Genomic DNA, 25,469 nt, shown 5'->3' with positions numbered 1-25,469 from the left:
TCTAAATACCTCCAGGGATGGTGACTCAGCCATTCTCTGGGAGAACAGACCGACCCCCCCCTGCCTACAGCCCCCTGTCAGGGAGCTGCAGAGAGCGACAAGGTCCCCCCCTCAGCCTCCTTTTCTCCAGGCTGAACACCCCCAGCTCCCTCAGCCGCTCCCCATCAGACTTGTGCCCCAGCCCCTTCCCCAGCCCCGTTGCCCGTCTCTGGACACGCTCCAGCCCCTCCGTGTCCCCCCTGCAGTGAGGGGCCCAACACTGAACACAGGGTTCCAGGTGCCGCCTCACCAGTGCCCAGTGCAGGGGGACAATCACTGGCCTGGTCCTGTTGGCCACACACAAGCCAGGATGCTGCTGTCCTTCTGGGCCTCCTGGGCACACAGCTGGCTCATGTTCAGCCGGCCATCACCAGCACCCCCAGGTCCTTTTCCCCCAGCTGCTCTGCCCCAGCCTGTAGCACTGCATGGAGCTGTTGTGACCCAAGTGCAGGACCTGGCACTGAGCCTTGCCAAAGCTCACACAATTGGCTTCAGCCCATCGATCCAGCCTGTCCATATCCCTCTGCAGAGCCCTCCTGCACTCAAGCAGATCAACACTCCCACCCAAACTGGTGTCATCTGCTAACTTGCTCAGGGTGCACTCAGTCCCCTTGCCCAGATCATCAATACAGATACTAAATAGGACTGGCCCCAGTTCTCAGCCCCAGAGAACATCACTTGTAACCAGCTGCCAGCTGAACCTAACTCCATTCACCACCATTCTTCGTACTTCGGCATAAAGCACACCCATCGGAGCCACGAGCAGCCAGTGTGGGAGACAGTGTCAAAGGCATTACTAAGGTCCAGGCAAGCACCATCCACAGCCTTTCCCTCACCCACTGGGTGGGTCATCTTGTCACAGGAGGAGATCAGGTTGGTCCAGCAGGACCTGCCTTTCATAACCCCATGCTGGCTGGGCCTGATCCCCTGGTTCCTCTAGGTTAAAGGAACATTCACACCTAACTCAGTGTTGGTGCTGTACCTTGTATACTATGAACTCTCTATCCAGAACATTTTCTGCAAGGAGACACTGAACAGTACTTACATATGTACTTGGATGTTAAAAGCTCATGTGAATTGATAAATGGTAAACGTACGGCATTGCAGAGGGCAGGAATCCACCGTTATCTATGGTGAGATGCTCTTTGTCTATGCAGAGATCTGATAGGCCCTATCAACTTTTAGTTAAAGAAATAAATTGGTGTGGCCTCAGCACAGCACAAGTTTACCCCAGGTAGACATGTCTTGTGCATGTGATGGATACTCATCCTGTGGCAGCTGCATCTTAAGTCTGAAGTTTAACCAGGGCTTATGCTCCAGGAAAAGGGGCCTTCCCAGACATCCATCCTGTACCCTATATAAATACTGACCACTTCTAATAAAACCTATGTATCTCATATGGTGGAGAATCAGTAATGGCTGAAGCCCCGTTGTCAGTTCAATGAATTTCACGTAAGTCTTTGCACACTTTCCATTTACTAGTGTAATCTAGATACAGCCCTGCCAAATCTGCATCAAACTGCCCCAAAAGACCTGATACACCATTACCAGCATCTGTCCTGGCCCGGTTTCCCACACTGTACAGAGAACTCGAGACTATAAGAACAGCTTAGCAAAGAATCTGAGCTGCTCTTCCAAAAGTCACTTGATTTAAAACATTGAGGCAAATCTCCAGTACAGACAAGGAACTCTATTTCTCTCAGGCCAAGAATATTAACAGCCTCCCTCTTTTCACAGTGAAGGACAACAGCTTTTTTGTTGCTTGCCAACAGAAATGTCAGTCTGCCAATCCCACACCACCACCAGAAATAACACTCTTATTTTCAATTTAGCAGTGTCTAGTCCTGAAGGTGAAAGACTTTATTATAGCTTTGAGTTTGCTCCAAGTTTGGAGCCTGGTCACATTCAAATAAATTGCCTCATACACCTCTATTATTCTTCTCTTCACTTACACCAATTGCAAAAGTCACTCATCTTTCAGACCCTATTAGCCATGTATCAAAATCAGCCAGGAGTTACAAGAGTCAGGGAAATGAACGTGGGACAGCCCTAGGAGTTACCTGATCTGCAAATGCCTGTTTCACCGGGCTGGGTCCCTGCGGTGACTCAGACGTAGAGTGGTCTTTGCTGGCTTGTCTTCTCCCAGGATGCAGAGGACTAAGCAACAAACCTCCAAACCCAGCCCCACAGCCCACCGCACGATGCACCATGAGAGCAGGATCCAGCCCCGAGGAGCCAGAAAGCTGCATGCCCTTCAAAAGCCATAAGGTGCCAACACTGCATTCACCTCACCTCCACCCCCCAAGTTTAAAGTCTAGGGCATAATTTACAGTTGGTCAGCTAAGCTTCCTCTTTGGAAGAAGAGAGACACAAGCATCCTCTGGAGATGTCTGTCTGACCCTCTGAGTGGCTCAGAGGTACGTGTAACTTCTAGAAAGCCACGCTTAAGTGAGACAAATCCTACCCCTCCAAACAGAACAACAAGCTCATGTGCCATAGGTTTCTCCAGCAACATTACTGGCAAAACTACCAGTTTCTATAAATTGATTCACTGTTTCTAAGATCAGAAAGAACAGTTTCCTCTTGCGGGTTGAGCATTTAATAGTTCTTGAAAATAATGAAAAAAAAACCCACCTAGAAAAAAGACACGCACAAAGATTGTAAAACAGCAAAAAATATTAACGGTGTTCTCTGCACAGGCAGTCAGCAATGCCAAGGATAAGGAGTGTTTGACATAATCGGCATTTAGAAGACAAAGCAAAAATATTGCTGTTAATAAATAAATATATACACTTTTCCCTCAACTACTGCTCACACTTCAGCTAGCGACAGGATACTGTAAGAAGGATTCAAAAACGTTAAGAGGAAATCCAAACATTTTTAATACAAACTACAATCTAATTGCCCATGTAGAAAAAAATCTGGGAGCAACTATTTAGTGTTAGTAGGGCTGGAAATTCGGAGATGAAAGAAAATGAAGAACATCTCCTTTGTGCAGTAATGAAAGCTGAGACAGTTTTTTGCAGACAGTAATATCAGGAGGAAGAAAAAGTTAACAGCCATAAAATTTTCCTATTTGTTATAGCTATCTCGTGGCAATCCCTGAAATACACCACCCTGTTTATAAGCACAGGAAAATGCAGTTTTATTTACTTGCAGAGAGAATGGTGCCACATGAGATTAATAGGATATACAGAAAAGAGCACTGTATCTCAACAGTGACTAAGAGTGGTTAGAAGAAGAGATATCTTTTCAACATATGAATATTTTTCAGTGTGCATATACACCAACCATGGGGAGGAATTACTTATATGACACACTGCGGAGTACTAATTCAAAGCAGCAAAGTAGATAACAGTTAAAAATGAAGGTTAGGGAGAAAAAAAAAAAAAACAAAAAAAACCCACTACTGAAATCAAAATATACCAAAGCTGTAGACCACAGTTTGCAAAAGAACTACGGTATTACCATGCCTGCAACATCACAGACACGATACTGGCAAGCATAGCCAGAACAGTCAGTCAGTCATGGACAGCAGCATCAACAGCTAAGGGTGTTTTTTTGTTTTGGTTTAGTGGTTTGGTTTTTTTTCTTAATGTTTACACATCTCCATAGCATCCATGCAGAGAAAAAAGCATGTTGAAAAAATGCAGAAACTCGTCTGCCTTTCATTCTAACCCTCTATGCCACCACCACTTCTTCCACATTTTCTTACGGTCTGGAAGAAGCAAGAACAATTGCTCTGTCACCAACATATCCAAAGGAAGCTACCAGCAAACTTTACCCAGAATTAGATGAGGATGTGAGATAAAATATGCAAAACCCACAGTGCATAGAAGTCAGGGACTGCTCCAGATGTAGGCAAGATCAGAGGACACTTCATCAGAAGACACCAACATGTCACTCGTCCTGCAGCAGACCATTTCTTTCTTAAACGGGTGCCTCCTGGCAGCAGGAGCCTTCCAAGCTCCAAGACTCTGCCCTTGCCCTCTGGTCTCTGCTTTTACAGGCACAAAGCATGGGCACTGTCCCACGAGGGACCCGCTCCCCACTGGAATTACTGTCAATGACTGAGCTGGCTGGAGCTGTCAGTGTGGCAAGGCTCAGGGCACGTGGTGGCACTGGTGCAGTGTGGTCACCATGTCTCCTGCGCTGCCGTGGCCAGGCTTACAGACTGCATGTGGGCATCAGAGTCCCAACCCATCTGCTCACATTGCTGGATCGGACTATTTCCTAAATTCTTCCTAAAAAAACCCTACAGGAACCGAAACAGAGATTCATTTGACTAGATCAGATCACACGTGTGCGTGAATCAGAGCATATCTTGGAGACATATTTAAAGGGCTTTCATCAGAACATTTTTAACTCTATTTGCATGAATCAATGAGACAAGCCAGATTATTTTGATGGTGGATTACACTGAAAAAGTCTCTTCCACAACATCCAGGGCCACCTGATCAGGATATGTAAACAAGATCAATGCCATTAACAGAAAGCAACAGAAGGCTGCACGTTTAGTTCAGAGAGCAAGCAGCAAACGAAATTTTTGAAACTCATATGGTAACCACACAGTGAGCAAGTAGCTACCATTGTAGCTTCCACTGTGGCTGGAAAGGTCTTTTAAAGGAAAACAGCCAAATCATAAATAAAGTGTACTAATAATTGCCATCAGCTAATCAAAGCGAAACACAGACTACCATTAAGGGGGAAAAGAACGTGCACCCTAGTAACTTTTTCCATTTTAGATTCAGAGTGAGAAAACAGACTACTTGTTTACATGTGATGCATTTATCCAGCCAGGAGCTATATGATAATAGTTTTAAAATATGCTGAGTATTATATAGGGAAAAAACGCCATGCACAATTGTCCTCAATAATTTATAATAACAATCACAAAACAAACAGCAACTCTTGCTCTTTCACAGCCTGACTGCACATATGGGGAGCACCCTAATATAATAAACTAGAAAATTAAAAGATTAAGAAATAGACCACGCAAAATCCATAATTTCTGTTTATTATGACTCAGTTTAAATCAGAGTCAAGTCAATACAGAACTTGAGCCAAAGTGGTTTTTGTCAGCTGGAACTCAGAAATCTTCTAGCTTCTTTGTAACCATCTGTGGGACTGCCAGAACGAAAGATACCAGTTTAGACCAAAACAGTGCTATTGCTTTTTTTTCCAGATATTTTAATGAAATGAATAATTTGTTTGTATTTCGTTGAAGGGAAGGTTTATTTCCTTTCTGTGTTCTCTTCTTTTGCAATTATATTCTTCGGTGTTTCATTATGTGTCCCCGACACTGGCACCAGAACCACAAGTGACTCAAGGAGACACAAGCAACCCCAGCATCGAGAGGAAGCAGCTGCACAATATGCATGAAAATCAGCATTTTTTCATAGGCCACAATTCTCTTAAAAGATTCATCAGTAACACTTTTTGCTGTATCACACCACTGGCCTACTTGTGTTATACCGACTTTCAGCAACAGCAAGCTGACAGCATTTAGCAGCGCATTAGTTACAAGCATGCTATTAAATTCCTTTTTGTTGGCCAATCTGTTTATTTTAATAGATTACAGTTTTCAAGCAAAGTAATTTACAACGGAGAGCCCCACTGCTGTGCAACTTGTGACATTTGCATTGTTTGTCACAGCAGCTGAAATGCAAGCAAAAAAGCTGTAATTCGCTACCCACATGGAGCGTCCCACGGAACAGCCATCCAGAACAGAGCAGCTCTTCCCTGCTGGAAAGTTTTTAAAGAAGTAATTTGTTTCCCTGTTACCCCTCTTTGCTACCAAGCTGCTCCACTTGCAATTGAAGTAGGTTTGCTTTACTACAATAAAGTTTCCATCCAATGAACTAGTTATTTCATGTTGAAATAAACTCTTCCATTTCCAAGTACAAGCTAACTAGCATATGATTTCACTGACCAAAAACAACACTGCATGGGCCAGGTCAACCAAAACCTGGGCAAACTTTGGGCAAAGAACAGGACTGAAACTCTTAATACACCCCAAATACATGGCTTATCATCAGCCTTTTGGTTTTGGTGCAGAGGCTCCTGCCTGCAGAGCATGACCCATCCCATCCTGAACTGGACACCTACAATACATAAGACAAAATATATTCTCTGGTGGTGTTTCGAACATACACAAGGGGGTCACGGTGTATGTAACCCAGGTGAAGTTGCCCAGCTGCAACATGGAAAGTCTACATTTAGGCAGAGAAATCCCATTTCAGGAATCCTCCAAACTTGTACGAAAACTGAGGCTTGAAGCCTGCAGGATAGCTGCAAGTGACCAAGCTCACCAGTACCCAAACCATTCCCACGTCATGTGGGGGACACATAGAAACATGACATACAAACGGATTTTGGCTTTCCCAGGACTTTGTGATCTGAAAAAATGTACAGCCGCAGGCCATTTATCTACTGCACAGAGAAGATGTTAAGGTTTCCAATGCAGGCTGGGAAGAGTTTCTTTATTTGGGTTTTTTTTTTAAAAGTCTGCATGACGGATTGCCCTGCTCCCCAACATGTCAATATAACCACCCTTGGCGTAAACTAACACAATCCAACAAAATAATTTATTTTCCCATAGGAACCATCCTCCCACTGTCTGTCTGCCTTTACAAGGGAAACAAGATCCTACAAATGAAGATGAGCCTGCTCCTCACACCTAGGATGCTTTCCTACAAGCAACGGCTCTGGTCACAGCCTCTCTCCCAGTCCTGCCATCCCTTAGGGGTTTTGATGCCCTCATAAAAGCAAGCGGGTAGAAGGAAAACAATGCCCTTCAGCATTCCTACACAAAACGGAGCAAGTAACTAATCAGTGAAAACCACAGAGAGAAAAAGTTACTTGCAGATTCTGCATGAAAGCCTACCTGAAACTTCACCAAAAGGGGCTTTTTTCCTTTTAAGATCCAACTGGTTTTTGATGTGATCTTTCATAACTAGGCAGTTGTACTGCAAAGCTAAATCAAGTGTAATCATTCTCCTCTTCCTATTCAAGGGCTCCTGTGTTCAAAAGGGGGTATTTCTGGGCTATTTTTTTCCTTTGACAATTCTATGCAGGGATTATTGGCAGCTCAATAGCTGAGGTGTGCAGAAAAGCCACCCTGGGGGAGGTAAGCCTCATCAGCTCTTTCTTCCCATCTCCCAGCATGTTAAAAGCAATCTGAGGCACAGAGGACAGCAGGAAAGTAGCATGAATGCAAATCACAGGGGTTTTTTTTCTCTCTTAATGGATACTCTTATGCATCCCCATGTAGGGAAAATGACCTGGCAGAATCCCATTCTCCTCCCTTTCCTCCTCATTCCTACCTGGAAGCGACAGATAAACATTTTCAACAAAACTGCACAGCATCACCATGGTGCAAACAGATCACCCTGCCAAACCCAAGCAGCAGTGCTGCGCAAAGACAAGGCAGCGCTCCGTGTTATCACACTACCATCCTGCTCAGTGGCAACCCTCTTCCCAACGGGAACGGCAGCTGTAGGTCCAACACAGCAAATCTTACCTTGTTTTCTAAGCAGTCAATGGTGCCATTCAGTATACTTCATAACCCATTGCAATATAATCTCTTTATGGATAGATAATACTGATATTTACAGGTTTGGAAAGGCTTAAACCCTCTAGGCAAAAGCATACGGCCTTTTTCACAATCAAAGACATATAGATAAGACACTTTGATAAGCACAGCATCAAGAGCAGAACACAAAATGCATCGGGTTTAAAGTCTCAAATAATTTTGGTATTTCACAGCAAGTCAAGCCTTTGCCCACACAGACAGAACAAGCAACCCATGAAACCAGAGCAGCATTCATAGCTGCATCAGTATCTAAACCAACTGCTTAGATACCTATGCACTAAGGTGAAGACTGTTAAACCAGAACCCTCTCCTGCCAGTCCTCTTCACGCTGCTGCAAGAGGCTCATCTTGGCATCATCTACTTATAGGAGAGACACATTAGCACTCCACACGCCCTGTTGCTGCCCAAGGTCATGACTCTGAATTACATACCTGAGGCTCACAGACTGTCCTGCTCAAATCCTAGTGACTTGGGGGAGCAGGGCCAGCAGAGCTCACAGGTCTCTCTAGGTGGTGGTGTTTGTTTTGGTTGGGGAAGGTAGTTTTCCAAAACAAGCACAAAAAATAATATCCTTCTGTGTTCTACCACAGCTGGCTTTTAAATTCCAAGTTTGCCCAAATCCCTCCACTCCCCCAATACTATTTTGAAGCAACACTCTGGATGCCAAGGGTCCTGAACACAGAGACAAGTGTTCTTAACAGAGCTTTAACAAATATCAAATACTTTAAAAAAGGAGCTTGAATTCGTGTTGAGACCATTAACTGCAACCTGGAGTAGCTCTTGCTATTTTCTTAATACTTTAGGTTAAAAAATTCCAGAGGCTTAAGAATTTCAGAGCAGGATGGTAACTCCTCAATACTTTATTAAGGTCTTCAGTTTATATACTACTGTTCTGTCAGCTTGTCACTAGACCATGTAAAACATCAGAGAAGAAGGAAACAAGTTGGTTAGAAGTGCGACAGGCTCTTGGAACAGTATTAAGAGTTCTACTACACAGTGCAATTAGAATAGAGTAAAATAACAGCCAACCTATACACGTTGTCAAAATGAGATGAGACCATCCTTCCAGTACAGGTGTTTTACTCACAGCACTTCTTTATGCAGACATTCACAGAAGGGACTGAACAAGGAGTGGAAAAAATAAAACAAAGTGAGGATCTCTGAAGTTCAGGGAAGTTCAAAAAGGCTTAGTTTGCATACAAAACCTCAGTTAATTCCATAAATTCAAGTGCAAGTGGACTTCCGACTAACATGAATCACAAATGCCACCAATTTACCATGCAAATATTTTAATTGTTTAAATCACGCTCTTCCAAGCACGAAGAGACAGAAGTACCACCCCACGGTGGTATCTCCAATGACAATGACAAAGGACCACCTGCTTGTAACTTAAATAATAAATTCCTGTTTTGTATAACTGAGGCTGAATACCCACAGGATATTATTAAGAATACCCCTCCAGCATCTAGTCTAATAAAGAAACACAGAACAGCTTTGCTGTAGTACAAAAGTTTACAGAAAGTTCAACGACTTAAAGACAATACAAAGCACGTTGTCTGATTTCAAATAATTTATGTAAAAGTACATGCATGAGAAAATACTGGCGAGAAGATTTGCATAACCATATAATCAGATGCATGTTCTTTGTCCCTAGAGATAACATACAGTCAAAAATACATTTATATTTTAAGTTACAATAAAAGACAGCATTTTAAAATAAACACAATTTCAGGTCTACCAGCCCTTTAATGTGAAAGATCCCTGCTAACCCAGGACAAACTGATAGAATAAAAAAAAAAAAAATGGAGCCATACTGAAGTCTCTGAACAAGCCTGTAGTGTTTGGTTTTCCTTTTATCAAGGAAAGAGGAGACAACAGAACACAGAGGAGCATTTTGTTAGTGCTCTCTTCTCAGTTACGTGTTTTAAAAAGCATGATCAGAGCATAAGGGATTACCTTCATCCATATACTCCAGGAAAACCCACCCTCCTCATGAGGAGACGGTACAGATCAGGCACAGATCTTCCCTTCCACATGAAGTAGCACCACCATCCACACAAGAATGGATCCTGCAGGCAAAGCAAGCTACCCTTACTGTATTCAGGGTGGCAGCTTGGCCCCAACAAGCACTTTCTCTCAGCCTCTAGCAAAGCCACTGTTCCTCTCAAATCACAAGTTATTTCTTCACGTTTGTCAAATATTGAAACTCCAGAAGTCACCTTCTTGATTACAGTATCAGACAACAGCCTGAAACACCCAAGATATCTTACCATGTGTCACTTGCCCTCCACGTTTTTGTGGTCAGCTAAATAGTTTAACAAGACGACACATGATTAATTTCTTCAAAGATATTTTAGTTCATTAATTTGACAAAAGCATTGGTTGCAGTACAATAGTTTGACATACAGTAACAGAACGTACTCAATTTACATGCACAAGCTATTTAACAAGAATACATGATCTCTCCTATTGCCATTATAAAATTAACACTACTATGACAGCTGACAGCCTTCTGATTGTTCTCATGAGCTCTTAAAAAAGTGATGGAAACAGCGTTCCAGTTGGTACGATGGCAAAGAACAGAGATTTGGCCACTGCTGGAAGATTCCAATGAAGATGCCAGTACCGTAATGGGAAAGTGTTGGCATTACTGTAAAAACTGCTACAAAAAAGCTATGCAAAACTGTTCTGATACGTACTTCAAAGAACATATGGGAAATACTTACAGCTTTGTATAGAAACATAACAGAAACAAAAAGTACATGTAGGGGAAGAAACGTTACGAGTTTAAGGCAAAACAAATGTGTGGATGACTAAAAAAGCCTGATCACTGAGGTACTGTAAACCAGCAGCAATCTGTTGGGGAAGGAGCGCATAATTTTCTAGCGGAACTGGGTTTTGTGCATATCTTTTGTGGTTGGAGGGGTTTTTTTGTTTCTTTGGTTTGTTTGGTTTTTTTGTGGTTTTTTTTTTTTTTTGTTTTGGTTGGGGTTTCTTGTTTTTTTTTTTAATAAAGCCTTCAACTTTGAAAACGCAAACCAAAACTCCTCTGCATTTGTGTTCTATGCCTGGCTGAGACTTCTTTCAGGTTTACAGTTCGGTCAAGATTCTCATGGTTTAACATACAAAGTACAGTATGTGCTACTAAGGACTGTATTTTCCAAGTCTGCTTTTCAAATAACAGATACAACACTGTCACCTTCATTAAACGTGGATGTTAAAAGATTCAGTACTGCTGTTAAAGGGCTTCTAGAAATGAGAACAGAGAAGTCAGATTTATGACCAAGAAAATAAGCAAGGAGCACTGTAAAACATACACGTTACAATAAGACTTTTCCTATAGCAAATAAAAGTCACCAGGGGACTTAACTTTTTATTATTTTTTTAAACATTTCTTTATAGCTTTCAAAAGTGCTAACAATTCCAGCAATAAAACTTTCCAGGTGCCCTGGCTGTACCTCTCTTTTTAGTATCTTTTCCAAATAGTATTTAAACCGGTACGAAATCCTCCCCTCTAATCAACAGTTATCAATTTAACATTATGCTCCTGCAAGTCTGATCCTGAAATATGATGAATACGCAACAGTTGTAATGAATTTATTCATGATTGTATAAAAAAAGCACAGTTAAATGTGACTGCACTGTCAGACCTATAATACACCAAATAAGACTGCAAAAACAGAAGGCAAAAAAAGGAAAAAGGCCTCAAGTCTCCTTTTTTCTGTTGCTTGGGTTTCTTTACTAATTCTCACGGCAAAAAAAAAAGTAGCAAAGGTTTAATCTTAAATACAAAGTTATAATCTGCAAATCAGGTCCTCTAATCCAGACTGATGTTACATTTTTTTTTCAACTGAACCACCCGTGACAAACCTGCAATGCCTCCACTTATTTACACTCCAAAGTGCTCCCCAGCCTCATCCACCCGATGAACTAGTCACACTTTATTTTAAGCAGAACAATAAAAGTTATTTGTGGTTTTGAAACAGTTGGTCTGAATTCTTTAATACCACACTCAAAACTCAGGAAGACAAATTTAAGAATCTCTCAACTCAATTCTCAAAATATCGTTCACAAAGGGGAAGAAAAAAAAGAAAAAAAGAGGCACGAATATGGACGTACAGGTGTTAAAACACCACTAAAAAAATCAGACTTGATTAAGAGCCTATACTGGAAACACTTACCTTGTCAAAGCATTAAAATGATCACCTCGGAAGATAATTCAGAGACATTCAGAACTGTGAAAAAAGGCAAACTAAACTGTCATAGATCGCTGAAATATCTAACCTAAATGCAGTGTAAATTGATGGCTGGTGAAGGGACAACCAGTCATCTTGCAAAACGAGGGACTTCAAATTACTCATCACCAACCTCCTGTAATAATCTGCATTGAAGGACCTGATGAACAGCAGTGAAATCTTTGTCATGCAATTACAACTGTTGAGCAACCAATATGCAACTCAAAGAGTGATACTGTCATCCATGATGGATTATTGAAGTAATAATCCATTAAAGAATAAGGTCAAAGGGAAAGTGGTAAACATATTGCCATAAGTGAAAACACTTCAAAAATTTACAATTAAATAAAAAGTTAGATGATATCTTATAAAAAGAAGTACTGAACACAACAAAGCCACAATAAATTAGTGTTTCCATAAAACGACATGCTGAAGGTTTTGTTCCCAAGTCTATACATTTTTTTACTGTCTGTTAATTCCTAAATATTGACAGCATAATTGATAATTGAGGTACAGTAGTTTACATTTGTATACGTCTTGTAAAAAGGTTAATTTTTTTCTTCCAGTTTTTCTTCCTCATCTCCAAAGAACAACAAAGGAAACATTCCTAAAATGCAGCCAATGGTCACTCCAATAGCTTTACCCTAGAGAAAGGGGGGAAAAAGTTTCTCACTGATCAGTAGTTACTCATTCGCTGTGTTGCACCAGCACAACCAGGAAAACAGACCCTTTGTTCTAGTTTTCGGTTGGGAGCCATATTTTTCTTAGCATGCAGACCAGAAACACAATCTATGAGACACACACAGGTATGACAACGTTGGATATAGCATGTGCTGTGATAAAAGACAATTCTGAATAAAGGGGAGGGGAATGACCAATGAAGAGCTGCACAGGTGATAACAGAGGAGACTGATTCAAAGGATTAGTAGGATGGCCAGGAAAGTGGAAGGGGGGAGCAACACTACACCAACACCCCCCCCCTCCCCCCCCCCAAAATGCTACACACATTTTCGGTGCAGTTAAAAAAACAAGCTTGTATCTGGTAATGTAAATTATCAGAGTCAGGAATGAGGAATTCCTTGCAAACATGATGGCTTGCAAAGGCACAAGGTGAAGACAAAAAAAAAAGTAATTGGAAAATATTTTGCAATTGGCCTAGAAGTAAAAGTCAAAAGCAAAGGAAAGACAATGGGCAACATCCGAACCACATCACCAGCAGAAGGTGGAAAGTATTGAAAAATTTGAGACAGCGAGCGAGAGAAAACACTACTGTACAGGCAAAGGTGCTCAGACGTCTTTTCACAGAAAAATGCTGTGAATGAACTGCAGTGCAATGACAGGCTTTTGCCACACAGACTCCGCTTCCACAGAGAAGACTTAATGTCGAACAGACTAAAGGGCAGCCCACAACATGCTAGTTTTTCCCTGCTCAATGCTTTGATCTAAAAAGTGCACTAAAAGCAGACTTTCCCCCCCCTCCCCCCAACTTGTCCTCAGAAAGTGCTATTTCTCTCCCCTTAGATCTGCAAAGGTATTTTTCCCCAAGAAGGTTCATTCTGGCAAAGTGAAAGAAGCACCTGTTCCTTTATTCAGCTTCTTATAATCTGTTTCTTTAATCAAAATAAACTAACACTCTCATTGCTGAAGTGGGACTACTTCAAATGTTTAAAATGTTAATTAAGTAATCACCCTGCAAATGAATTTGCAAGATTAGTGTCCCGCAATTTTAAACCCAGGCAGTGAATATTACTCAAATGCTAAAAGTTTACCCAGGGGAAACTAATTTCATATCCAAGCTAATTATAGAATATTAGAAATTAATATATACTAGAACAGGTATAGGAATAGCAAGCACCTGACAAAGAATGTATAGGAGTAAACTTCTATGGGGTCATAACTTTCAAATAAACTATCCTATCACAGTAGGCAGAGCTCAGCCCAGGCACCTGCACAGCATACATGAAGTCATTGCAGAGACTAATCCATGTTACTAGACACGCATGGCTTGTTGCATACAAAAAACACACCCAAGCTCAGAACAATCCAGTCTCATGATGCTCCCTGACATAGGCTCACAACTAAAGTTTCCAGGAGATGTGCAAAATGGTGGTGGTCAGTAAGGATTTAATGGCAGAAGTGACAAAAAGGATTTATCACATACGATTCAACAGAAGTTCAAACAAAAAAAGCTCCACACAAACAGTGCCTACCTAGAGCATACTCACCAAGTGTGCACTGAGACGCGTTTGCCACATATCAGCTTGTTTGGGTGTCAGATCGGGGATAGACAGACCCAGTCGTGAAGCTAAAGCTTCTACATAACCTGCAAGACTAGAAGAACAAGAAAACAAGAACAAACAGTTTTGGATCTGACTGTATCTTCTAGTGAGGATTTTGAAATATCTGAAGCACTGAACTCAAAATGAATAGAGCTTTTCCTTCAGCATACTGATAAAGCCATCGAGAGGTAAATATGGGGAAGTGTTCAGACTTCTGATGGTCACATTTTGCAGTTAGTTAACTATCCCACCGATTTAATATGCAGTATTTCCAGAAAAAAAACTTGATTCAGTAAGACATAACTGGTGTGAATATTACTGTGTTTTTGCAGAGCTGGAGGAAAGGTTACACAATCACTAGTTAGTAAAAAGCCTTGTTATTCGCAGAAAAAAGAAATATCAGAGGGACAGTAGGGGAAAAGAGATGCAACAGCCAGCTTTACTTTCACTAATTACACAGAAGCTTCCTTTAATACATTAAAAAAAAAAACCCACATCAGCTGCATCTGTTTATATCAGAAATAGGTATGCCTCGATCTGAAGATACATAGTTGTTTTATCCAGGGAAAAGCAAATGTCTTCAGATCTAGACATAATCTGAGGAGGTATATTAGGTCCATTTTATCACACCAGGGTATTATATAACAAAAAAAATTATTTTTCCACTTCATATTTTAATGGCACACTTTGTAGAAATTCTAATACTTCTTTAAAAGCAAGCATTACCTACAGACTACACTGAATCAGGTTAAACAACATCCCAATTCCACCACTTAAAATATATAATACCATAATAGCGAGACTGTTATTCTGTTTCAGAACTATCACATGGCAGTTTTAAACTTGACAAGAACCACCTAATATTCCAACTTTTTCTCAGCAAGGACAGAATACATTTCTACAGACATATAGTTTACAGAAGCAAAATTCAAGAGCTAGGAAAAAAAACCCAAACAAATCAATTTCAACAGTTTATATGTTCTAGCTCAGTAGCACCAATAGTGTATGGAAGAGAGGGGAAAAAAAAAAAATATTCTTAATACAAGTTCAGACATACCCCAGTCCAGCTAAATCTGAAACGAGGTTTCCCAAAGCTGCAGCTGGAGGGAGGAAGAGGGAAGAGAAGGGGAGAAGAAAACAAAGTAGTATTTTAATAACAAATAAAACCAACCAGCTCCCGTCCCTCACCCCCTGCAGCGGCCCTTACTTTACTCAGTATATATAGCACAAAAGACTATTAGAGGTTTTTTCTGACCTTATTACAGTTTGCAATAACAGCAGCGGAATAACAATAACAGGAAGTCCAACTATTTTTCTGAACTTACCTGAAGAAAACTTGACAAATACAAATAAAAACTTGACAGTGACACCTGAAAAAATTCAATTTAGTGACTTTTCAGCTCAGAATTAAAAGCAGCCATGTATGACTGCCAGCTTCACACAGCTAACGCTGGACAGCCAGCAAGGCTTTCCAGTGCCTGCAGGGGCACTGGAAATAGAAGGAGCCGTTATTCACATATGTAGCATTGATAAACACCTCAGTACACCCATGAGCTGTGTCAGTTTAGGCATAAATACTGTACTTATGATGGAATAAAGTCACACACTTAAAACACAGGATTTTACAGCAGATCTGGTTGAGATAAGAGTCACAAGCAACAGAGGGCTGCAAATCTCCGAATTATTAACTCGTTCTGCTATATAAATTTTCATTTAAGCTATCTGCATGCTTTTGAGCAATGCTGCACCTGCAGTTGGTGGACCCGTGAGCAGGGTTTTTTCCCTGGCATTGCAGAGGCACCAAAGCTGTCGAGCAGAGCTTATCAGTTTTGGCCCAGTGCAGGAGCAGGGGGGCTGCCTGGCCCTCCCGCAGTATCACATGGAGGCAGGGGAGCCACCAAGAACACCAGCCAACACAGCAAAAGGACACCAGCACCAATCTTCACATAACACTGCAAGCAAACAGCAACTTACAAATGTGTATATACACATACATAAATAGCAGATCCTAGGGAATTTAGAGCAGTTCTATTACAGAAATGCAAATATGCTTTAAGTGACCCAGGATTTGAACTTTTAGATTAAAACTGGCAACAAGCATTTCAAAAGCTATTTGAACTGAAATTCCATTTCTGCAAATGGAGTATGTCCCTGCTTCAACTATATGTTGTTCTTTATTAGGAAAGGCAGCTGCAAGACCAAGAAAGCAACCTTTACAGCCCTGTGGCCTGCTTTCAGCCTAAAATATAGGCATGTGCCATGTTAAGTCTACACATACTGCATTTTTATTACTTGCCTGCCATAGTTGAAATTCCTAGGACAACTCCAATTGACAATTCTATTTGGGTTCCCTGAAAAATAAAGAGTTTTCTTATTATTTGAGGGATTTGGAATTAGAATAGATTATATTGATTCAACTGGCAAAAGTATTGCTTACTGCTTGTTTATGTTAAAATTAAAAGGATAAATAGACATTACTTCTACTAGATCTGCACTGCTCCTACCCTCCTGGAGTATATATTTCCTGCTAAGACAAGAGCCTACTTCTGATATTCTTTTAATATTTTATAGTTTCATAATGCCCGCCTAATGGAGAAAACCATAATGCCTATCTCTGCATACTATTTTCCCCACTAATTCTCAGCTGAATGTACAGCTCTGAATGCAAACTTCTACAAATACTGAGCAAACAAATAAAACACAGTATTGTAGCTCCTTACTTTTTCAGTTGAAGAAACAAAATCACAGTGAACTGCAGGATGAAACAGCAGTGTGTAGTCCAAAGATGACAGACAACGTGCGTGAATTAAAACAAGACATGTTCCAGTTGGATATAAGAAAACATTTTCCACTGTGAGGACAGTCAAGCATTGGAACAGGTTGCCCACATAGGCTGTGCAGTCTCTGCCCTTGGATCTTCTCAAGTCCCATAGGATAAAATGATCAACAACTTGGTCAGGCCTTACAGCTGATCCTGCTTTGAGCTGGTAAGACCAGTGACCCTGAGAAGGTCTTGAGCAGGAGCAAGACTAGAGACCTAGTAGGTCCCGCAGTCCTTTCCCACCTGAATTATCCCATAATTAAGATCACACTATCAACAATGATTCTACAGGAAGAAGAGTTATGTTTGACCTTTTATAGACCTTCCTGTTCCACTAGCCCATTTAATCTTCCAAATAAACAGGAAAATATCTCAAGAGCATTACTCAGGAATGCCAGACTACATCAGTACAAATCAACATCAGCACTAACAGTGCCTGCATCACTCAGAACAAAAGGGACACATCAGTAAAACCCCTGAAGGCCTATTAATCACACATACTTATCACATTATAATCAGTCAGTACAAAAATATATCACCTTCATGATTATAAATGTGCCTTACAGAATAAATTAGGAGAGGGAAAAAAACTCCCAAGCCTCTTAATTCAGTAAAATTTATTACAATACCAGCTTTCAGAAGGAACACTCCTTTGCAGAATGCAAAGGCTGAACAGAGCATGGACATTTTCTTTAAAAAAGAAAAATTAAGAGAGAATTTAGCAGGTTGATACAGACTGAACAGAATCTTCCTGAAACTCTCATAGTCTAGTCTATTCTGGTTGAACAACATAAATCTAAGTTGATCAAGGAATTAAATAATGAACTTACCGCAGCAATCATAATTGCGTTATCCAAAAATCCAAACCCTACAAAAGGTAATGCATTGTGGAAGAACACTAAAAGAAATAAGTAACAAAGAAAATAAACATTTAGAAGAGTTCACTAGTTCACACTAACAACTGAAATGTCAGTCTAATACTGCCTTCAAGAGGAACAAAGACAACATACACAAAATCCCTTTCCTACTACTTCTACCAGTGACCTTTTTTATTTCTGGCAGGTTTGGTAAAGCCCTTTGCCACATGTAAGTGTTACTAATAGCTTGTGACGAACCAGTTAAAAGAACTTACTTTGCAAATACTCTCACAATTTTGGATAGAAGCCACTTATACCTACTAGTGGATAAGAGAAATACTTAAAACTATGCAAGTTTGGTACTATTTACAGTCCTTCCAACCAATGCTGCAGTATTACTGAAGATTGCCAAACTGTGTTACCAGACTCCCTGCATTCTTCTCTTGCTTGAAATAAAGCCCTTTTCTCTGCAAGTCCCTCTTTATTCCTGTGCAAGAGGAGCTCCATCTTCACATATTCCTAAAACTTCGTATTTTAAAAGTATTGCCTTGAGCTAGGCAATTCTTATCAAAACTCCCCCAGCTAAATCTGCAAACGCTAAGGTGGTTTTGGCCAGCATGTCATACAGCATTAACTACCTCACTATTATAACCCAAACTTCTGTATCTTGATTTTTTTGGGGGGGGGCACTATGCTGGGAGCAAGTTAGACTTGAAGCTGCTCCTCAATACACTGTTCAATCAATACAATCAATCAATACAATCAAGTTTCGCTTTTTATTTCATGCGTTTTTTCTTTTGATTCCTGAAATTCCAAGTAAACTCTATTTGAAAATATTTTCTATTGCAGGAACTTGGAGCATGCTGGTCTGCATAATTTCTGACAAGAAGCACAGTAATACTATATCATTCCCTTTCTGTCCTGCTCCATTTTCTCTCTCAAGTTTTAGCTTGTAAGCTGATGGAGATGGGATTGAATTTGCACATCATTGCCTCCAGCTGAGTTTCAAGGGGCTAGCTCCATAAAACTAAATACAGTACTGAGAGCAGACTACATGACTAAAAATACAGCTTAGAAAGTTAAACTTTTCTATTTTTTTAATATTTATCATGCATCAGCTGTTTAGGGTTTCCCACACACACACTTCACATGGGACCAACAATTCCTATATTTCATAAATTTATAGAGAGGCAAACACAGGAAGAGGGAAGCAAGAAGCATGCATGAACCTTACAGTCACATGACAAGAAACTGGTATGAGTCCCTTTTGGATTGACCTCTTGTAGACAGCACGAATCCATGACCATATAAAAAACAAAGCCACACGCAAGAGATCTTCCATGTTTAGATACTACAACATGTTTGGATTTCTGTAACTACTTTGTAAGAATACACATACCTTCTAAAATGCACAGGTAAAAGACTAAAGCACAGAATGTATGAAATTTTCCAATTATTTTTTTTTTAACCATCGCAGGACAACTCCCCCCCCCCAAAAAAAAAACCAAAAACACACTATAAGTAACAAAAAAGCACATAGATATGTCCAGTATTTTCAAAATGTGTGTACCAAACCCTGGAGCTACAAAGGGAGCTCAAATTCCTATCAAAACTGACAGAATTTTGGAATCCATGGAGTAAACAGAACCCCAGGGACCAAGCAAAGAAAAACAAAGAAAAATAAGTGTAGATACTTAGAACATGAAGATATTCAACTAAATACATTTGCTCACTGAAGGAGTACAAAAATTACAAGAATACACTGATTTGGAAACTAAATCAGAATTTGAATGACCATGGTATTATAAAGAATACCAAATCTATTTCCAATTTCTCCTCAATTTTATCCCACTTCTCATTCCATTTAAAATATAGGCAACTAGAAGCAAGTCAATAGTTTTAAGCTTAAATACAAAAAAACCCCACAAGGTACTGCAGCACCAACTCCACTTGGCTTAGGAAAACAATGTTTGCTGCTGCCTTTGAACAGCACGCCCTCATTTGGGTTTTCTGTCCTACTTTTCACTGAATGCTGCACATTCTCCAGCTGAGGTGTTACAAAATAAAGAAGGCAGGGTGACTGTTGGTGCTTGCTTTGGTTTTCTGTTACTCCATACAGCAGGGATGAGGACAGACCAGCACTTGTAGGAGAAAGATGAAGCAATTCAAAAGACAGACTGCACGAGTACTGAACCACATTCAACAAACATTCTTCTTTTACCATGTTTCAGTTGTCCTGGAGATGGTGGTGCAACCTCCAACTTCTCTAGAGAAGTCAAAATGAAACGAGAAAGTTAGCTAGTTCATCGCAAATTCAGTTTATAATAAAGTGTCTACCAAATTACTAGCAGGCAAAAGAGCAGTTAACATTATTTAACAGCTTTCAAATTTGAAGAAAAATGCTTCACATCTACTTTTTTTAAAAAAGATATATTAAAAGCCAAAAATTCTTACAATATTACAAGATTAAAGTAGTATAAGTGATTATGCAAAATAACAGCACACATTAGAAGCAGCCCAACAGCCATCTTTATTACTGAAAATTAGAAAAATACAGTAAAATTAGAAAAAACAGGACATCTAAGGAGAATTGTATTTTATTAGGTTTTAGAGGTCCTCTAAGCATGCAGCAGACAACCTTCTTTCCTCCAGAGACAGTCTGCAAAACACCCCCTACCATTTCAGTTCTGATAAAAATCTTTTAACAGCTAGTAGAAGAATAAAAGAAAAATACTACGATGACATTAGAGACCACTGATTTCAGCAACAGCAGATCAAGTTTAGTCATTTGGTCATGATTCAGGTATCCTGGCTTCAAACCAGTAAGACCTTGGAAGGACCAGGCCATCATTCCTGAGCCTGACAGAGTACTCTATAGGAGACTAATGCAGTCTGTTAGAGGTGACACACAGAATGCAGCAGCAGCAGCAACCCACTTCATAAGGCCAAGGGAAAGAAAACAAGCTACTTTTTTAGGCTTGTTGTGGTTTTTTTTTTAGATGTGGGTATTGAGCACAAGAACTCTTTCCAAAGCAGATAAAAATGTTGCCCCAATACTTTCCAGTATTCTGAACCCTTAGCTTTTGACAAGTTGCTTCCATACTTATGATTAGGTAACTTCTACAGGCAAAGGTAAAAAATGGTAAAACATGAGAGGAGCCTACAACACTACCTCAGGTTTTCAAATTTGACTTGGGGCAGCCAAGAACATAAAAAGACAATGCTGCAAACACAGGCTATAAATCATTTCAGCATGTCTGAACAGTGCAGACCAGAGTGATTATCCCTGCATCCAAACCACTCCACATTCAAAGCTACTGTAAAGGAGAAACTAAAATATTCACTTGAATTAAGTTTGGGGAAAAAAGATAGTGAGACCTTAACACCAGTATTCAGCCAATCAGGACACCTACCTCCAAAATAATTTCATTAATGTAAGGTCTTAAACTGTAACAGCTTTCAAGCTTTAGCAATTATTGAAGAGATGCTTCTTCCCTCTGCCCAACAGATACTAACTACCTAAGGTCTACAAACACCAGTTGTACTCATCACGCAAGCAGTAGAACTACAGCCCAAGTATTACAGAAATAAACATGATGCTAGAGGAAGAACAAAAGACCATTCCAGGGTAAACAGAGGGGAGACCTGCACGGGCCAGTCTTCCAAAGCCACGGGCGTCACTGGTGCCCGACAGCCAGGAAACATCAGACCAGAATTTTCAGCTTGTGTTCAGGAAGGACGAGACCAGGGATGAGATGCATGTTCCCCAACACAAACTTCTGCACTTGTCTGCATATGGTCTCCTTCCTTCCTAGTTTAAGTGAAGCTTTTACTGAAGAATGGGGTAAAAAAAAAAAAGAGAGCTATCTATATACACCAGCACTGCCCTTTCAGCAGCTTTTCTGAGACAGCAAATTCATACAACAATGGGGAAAATCAGAGACACTTTGAACCGAAGAGATTAACAAAGGCCACCACTGCCAGAAGCTCAAGATGCCCTGGGGGTGACCAGGCAACTTAAGCCAGCACCCTCACATTCCTGATGAAGCCTTCCTAGCCTCCTCTTGCTCCATCCTGCTGGATGCCAGGGAGAGAATGAAAACCCAAAATCATGAACTCAAGCACAAGAGGTCACTGAGAAGGTGCTGCCCTCCACAGCTTTCTGCTCCAACGGGAAGCTATCACACTGACCAGCATGGTTCCTTCGCTTCATGTGACACTGCCACTGAAACCATCCCTGCTGAAGTACCACCTGTTCTTCAGATCTAGTTCTCCATATACAAGGGTTTCATGATAAAAAGCTGTAACAGCATGAACAAACTTCCAGAAAACACTCTGTTCCCCTCTGAGGAAGACAGCTTTTCATAGTTTGCCTTGGTCATGATAACCAGTTAAGTGTTTAGGGTACCAACACAGAAGACTATTCGCTTTGTCACAAAATACTACAAAGCTCAAGAAAATCAGTCTTGAGGATTTAGCCACAACTGATTTCCGAGTTTGACAGCACATGACAGTCTACATAATTACACTCTATTCAGTGTAGCTAGAAAGCTATTTAAATTAAAAAAGAAAAAAAGGTAAAAACCAGGGCATAATTGATTTTAGAAAGTTATTATCCAAAGGAGGAATTGAGGGCGAACGTTTGGTAGGAGGAAAAAAAGCACTAAAGTCTTTCACATCTATGAATAATGGGAGTTTAAATCACATTAACTACACAGGACATTAATCTCTTCCTTCAAACATAAGTCAAGGACTATCTTGGGATGGTTTAAAAAGGAGGGAGGGCTGGGGGACACTACTTTGGGGTTAGAGGAAAGATGAGTTGGTGCAAGGTAGAGGGAAACAGCAAGGGATCAAACATAAGCAAAAATTACATTGACTAAACCTGTTTCAGTATCGTAACATTCCTGGTAAATAGCCATTTTATGAAGCAGGACACCCAAGGTGCTTCAGCACCACTAGGGTGGTAACTAAGGACAGAGTGGTGCCACCATGCTCTGGAGACCAGACAGCTCTTGTCCAGCCATAGGAAACTCCTGTGTAGGTAACAGCATCTTCCTGACGCAGCCATAAGAACTTTCTTTTATAAAAGAGTCTTGCTAAATTCATCTGGAAGCATGCCTGACATAGTTTTTATTTCAATGATGAGGGACGCACTAACCCAGGAAAAGAATCTGGGATCACATGTATTAATGAGACAGAGATGGAAGTCTGACAAACTTCAGATAACTAGTGCAGGTCAACCCTTCTCACACTCCAGAGAAGGAAGCTCCAACCCTGACACCCTCTCTGCCGAAGCCAAGACACATCTTTAGCCTGGGGAGGTTATCTAGTCCCACCCCTGCACAAAGAAGGGCCAAATCAGACCAGGTTCTCTTCAGGACCTCGTCACATGGCACCTGCAGGACCAGGCTCAAGGGAAAAGCCATCACTCATGGAGCACCAAAACCAGCCTTTAAAAACAAAGATGACTTCGCCGACGGCTGCAGTACACTCCAACACAGAGATACAGAGCACTGCCCGCTATGGAGAAGGGGGCTGGGCCAGTTCAGCTCCACTTGCAGAGGCCAACGCTTAGTTTAAAGCTGGGACACTGGGAGAGGTGGGAGGGGGGAATAAATAAATGAAAAAAGAAAGCAGGAAAACTTAAACAATTAAATAACCACTGTGTCATGAAAGGCAAGAACCTTTTTACAGCACCACTCCCAATATCACCTCTTTAAAGCATAATATACTTTAAAACTCTGCAAGATACAAAGGCACCTGGGGAACATATCTCAGAGACAAAAAGAGTCTTTAAAGCAAATTTTAAAACTCTTGACAGTGTTTCAGAACAGTGTATTTACTCATAAGAAACTGTCCCAACTAATCAAATTTTCAGGGCTTAGCAAAAAAAAAACAAACACAAAAAAAACCCCACAAAAAAAATGTTCAGAGAGTACAGCAAAGGAAACATGTCCCTTGCTTGTTTTACTGGAGGGAAAACAAAAATTCAAACTGCAAACCCCCCTTTCAGTAACAGAATTCAGTCAGAATCCAACAGTTCAGAGTGTAAATGTCCAGGGAAAAAACTAAAGTACTCCAGTATTGCATTTCACAACAGCTATTCACCAGCTTGTCCTGTGCCACAGTGCTGAATAAGACTAGCATTCATCTTATCATAGAAGGAATAAAATGAAATGGCAGAGTAAGGAATACTGCTGTTTTCTAACAGATGTTCATTACCATAAATGAAGTTATAAACCAAAGTTCAAATGCAATACAGGTCATGAGCCCTGAATTAGCAAAGCCTAGGAAGCAGAAAAAAAAAAAACCAACAACAACCAAACGGTCTCTTAAATCTGTTCTTGATCTTTTTTGAATTTACAGTATCACTTTTTTGCTAACTGAACATTTACCCTTTAAAAAAAAATAGAGAGAACCTGGGGATAATCTAAAATTGTCGACATAAACATAACCATTACCCACAACTTGGCCCAAATCCAGAAAGTTAACTCTGCCAACTGCAGCCAATTTAAACCAAGACAGTTATTTGCAATTTAGTTTTAATATTACTGTTCTTAGCTGACAACTGTACTGACAGGTAACAGGGGTGCATTTATTCAGATAGAAAACAAACAAACAAAAAACCCAACAAAAACCAAAACAACCAAAACCTAGAAAGCTATCATTACCAGGTTTTGAGTTAACAATTACTTTTAAGGACTGGCCTACAAGCAATCTTGCAAGCGTGAAGGCAGGTATTATTACCTTTTGTTCAAGTTGCAGCTAACACTGCCATAAAATTTTATAGCTAAATCTGTTACTGTCACCCAGGGGCAGAAAACACGTAGCAGTGGTAACAGGTACTGTGGCTAGGACTATGCTAGGAAGATACGTGGCTACAGCCGAGTACTGTTAAACCCAAGACAAAAGTATGAGCACTGTTTTATAAATAGTGACCAAATTGTTAAGATTAATGACTTAACAATTAATATCAAGAAGGCAAGGAAGAGGAATATGAAGATTATTAATAATTTAGATCCATTCTAACCTCACTGTAGGCTGTAAGGTTAGTATCTCATCTGGAAGTTAGGGAGGGGTTTCTCTCAAATTCATGAATCTGTTTCCTTCAAAAAGCCTGTCCAGGTCATTGCAGCAAATCATTCAGATACACATAAAGACAGCAAAAGTTCTTGCACAGAACAAGAAATCAAAGCAATTGTTGTGTCTACTAAGAAGAGGTAGTCCTTTACGTGGCGAGTTCATAAGAGGATCTTCAAGCCCAAAATTCTGGATTGGAGCCTAGAAATGAGGTGTGTATTATTGCTTTGTTCCATATCTAGAGGTGGATCCTTAATAGTAAATTCTGACTATGATGTACAAGTTCATGCAAGGAATAAGCTCATCAGGCTCATCCCCAACATCCTTTGTTCCTATGTTTTTCTCGACATTTTAACAAAAACTGCAATAGTTTCAGTACGTACAGCAAAACACTAACTTGAAAAATCATGTCCACTGATCTTCAATTGGATTCCCTAAATATTCCAGATGGGGAAAAAACAGTCCATGAGTTGACAGCAAAAAAATATTCTGCATCATTTGTTATAACTCACAAATGGTTTCCTGTTACTACAGCAATTAAAGCATGAAAGGATGCTGACT

General features: G+C 40.4%; 1 protein-coding gene across 6 annotated transcripts in view; it reads right to left on the bottom strand.

Annotated features, from left to right (window-relative positions):
* Window positions 1–5,040: 5,040 nt before the first annotated feature.
* TMEM65 (transmembrane protein 65) overlaps window positions 5,041–25,469 on the bottom strand; it is a 37,641-nt gene continuing 17,212 nt past the window's right edge. For 3 of the 6 annotated variants that reach the window (XM_037379754.1, XM_037379759.1, XM_037379758.1), the window contains 6 exons: window positions 20,047–20,091; window positions 17,799–17,866; window positions 16,444–16,498; window positions 15,205–15,247; window positions 14,094–14,199; window positions 6,542–12,512 (listed from right to left, as the gene is read on the bottom strand). In XM_037379754.1, the coding sequence (XP_037235651.1) occupies window positions 12,417–12,512; window positions 14,094–14,199; window positions 15,205–15,247; window positions 16,444–16,498; window positions 17,799–17,866; window positions 20,047–20,091 (413 nt within the window). In that variant the 3' untranslated portion in view covers window positions 6,542–12,416. The other 3 variants (XM_037379756.1, XM_037379757.1, XM_037379755.1) reach the window with 3 other exon arrangements.

The sequence above is a fragment of the Falco rusticolus genome, chromosome 3 (genome assembly GCF_015220075.1).
Source record: "Falco rusticolus isolate bFalRus1 chromosome 3, bFalRus1.pri, whole genome shotgun sequence".
Lineage (NCBI taxonomy): Eukaryota > Metazoa > Chordata > Aves > Falconiformes > Falconidae > Falco > Falco rusticolus.
This window is presented reverse-complemented; position numbering and strand designations above follow the sequence as displayed.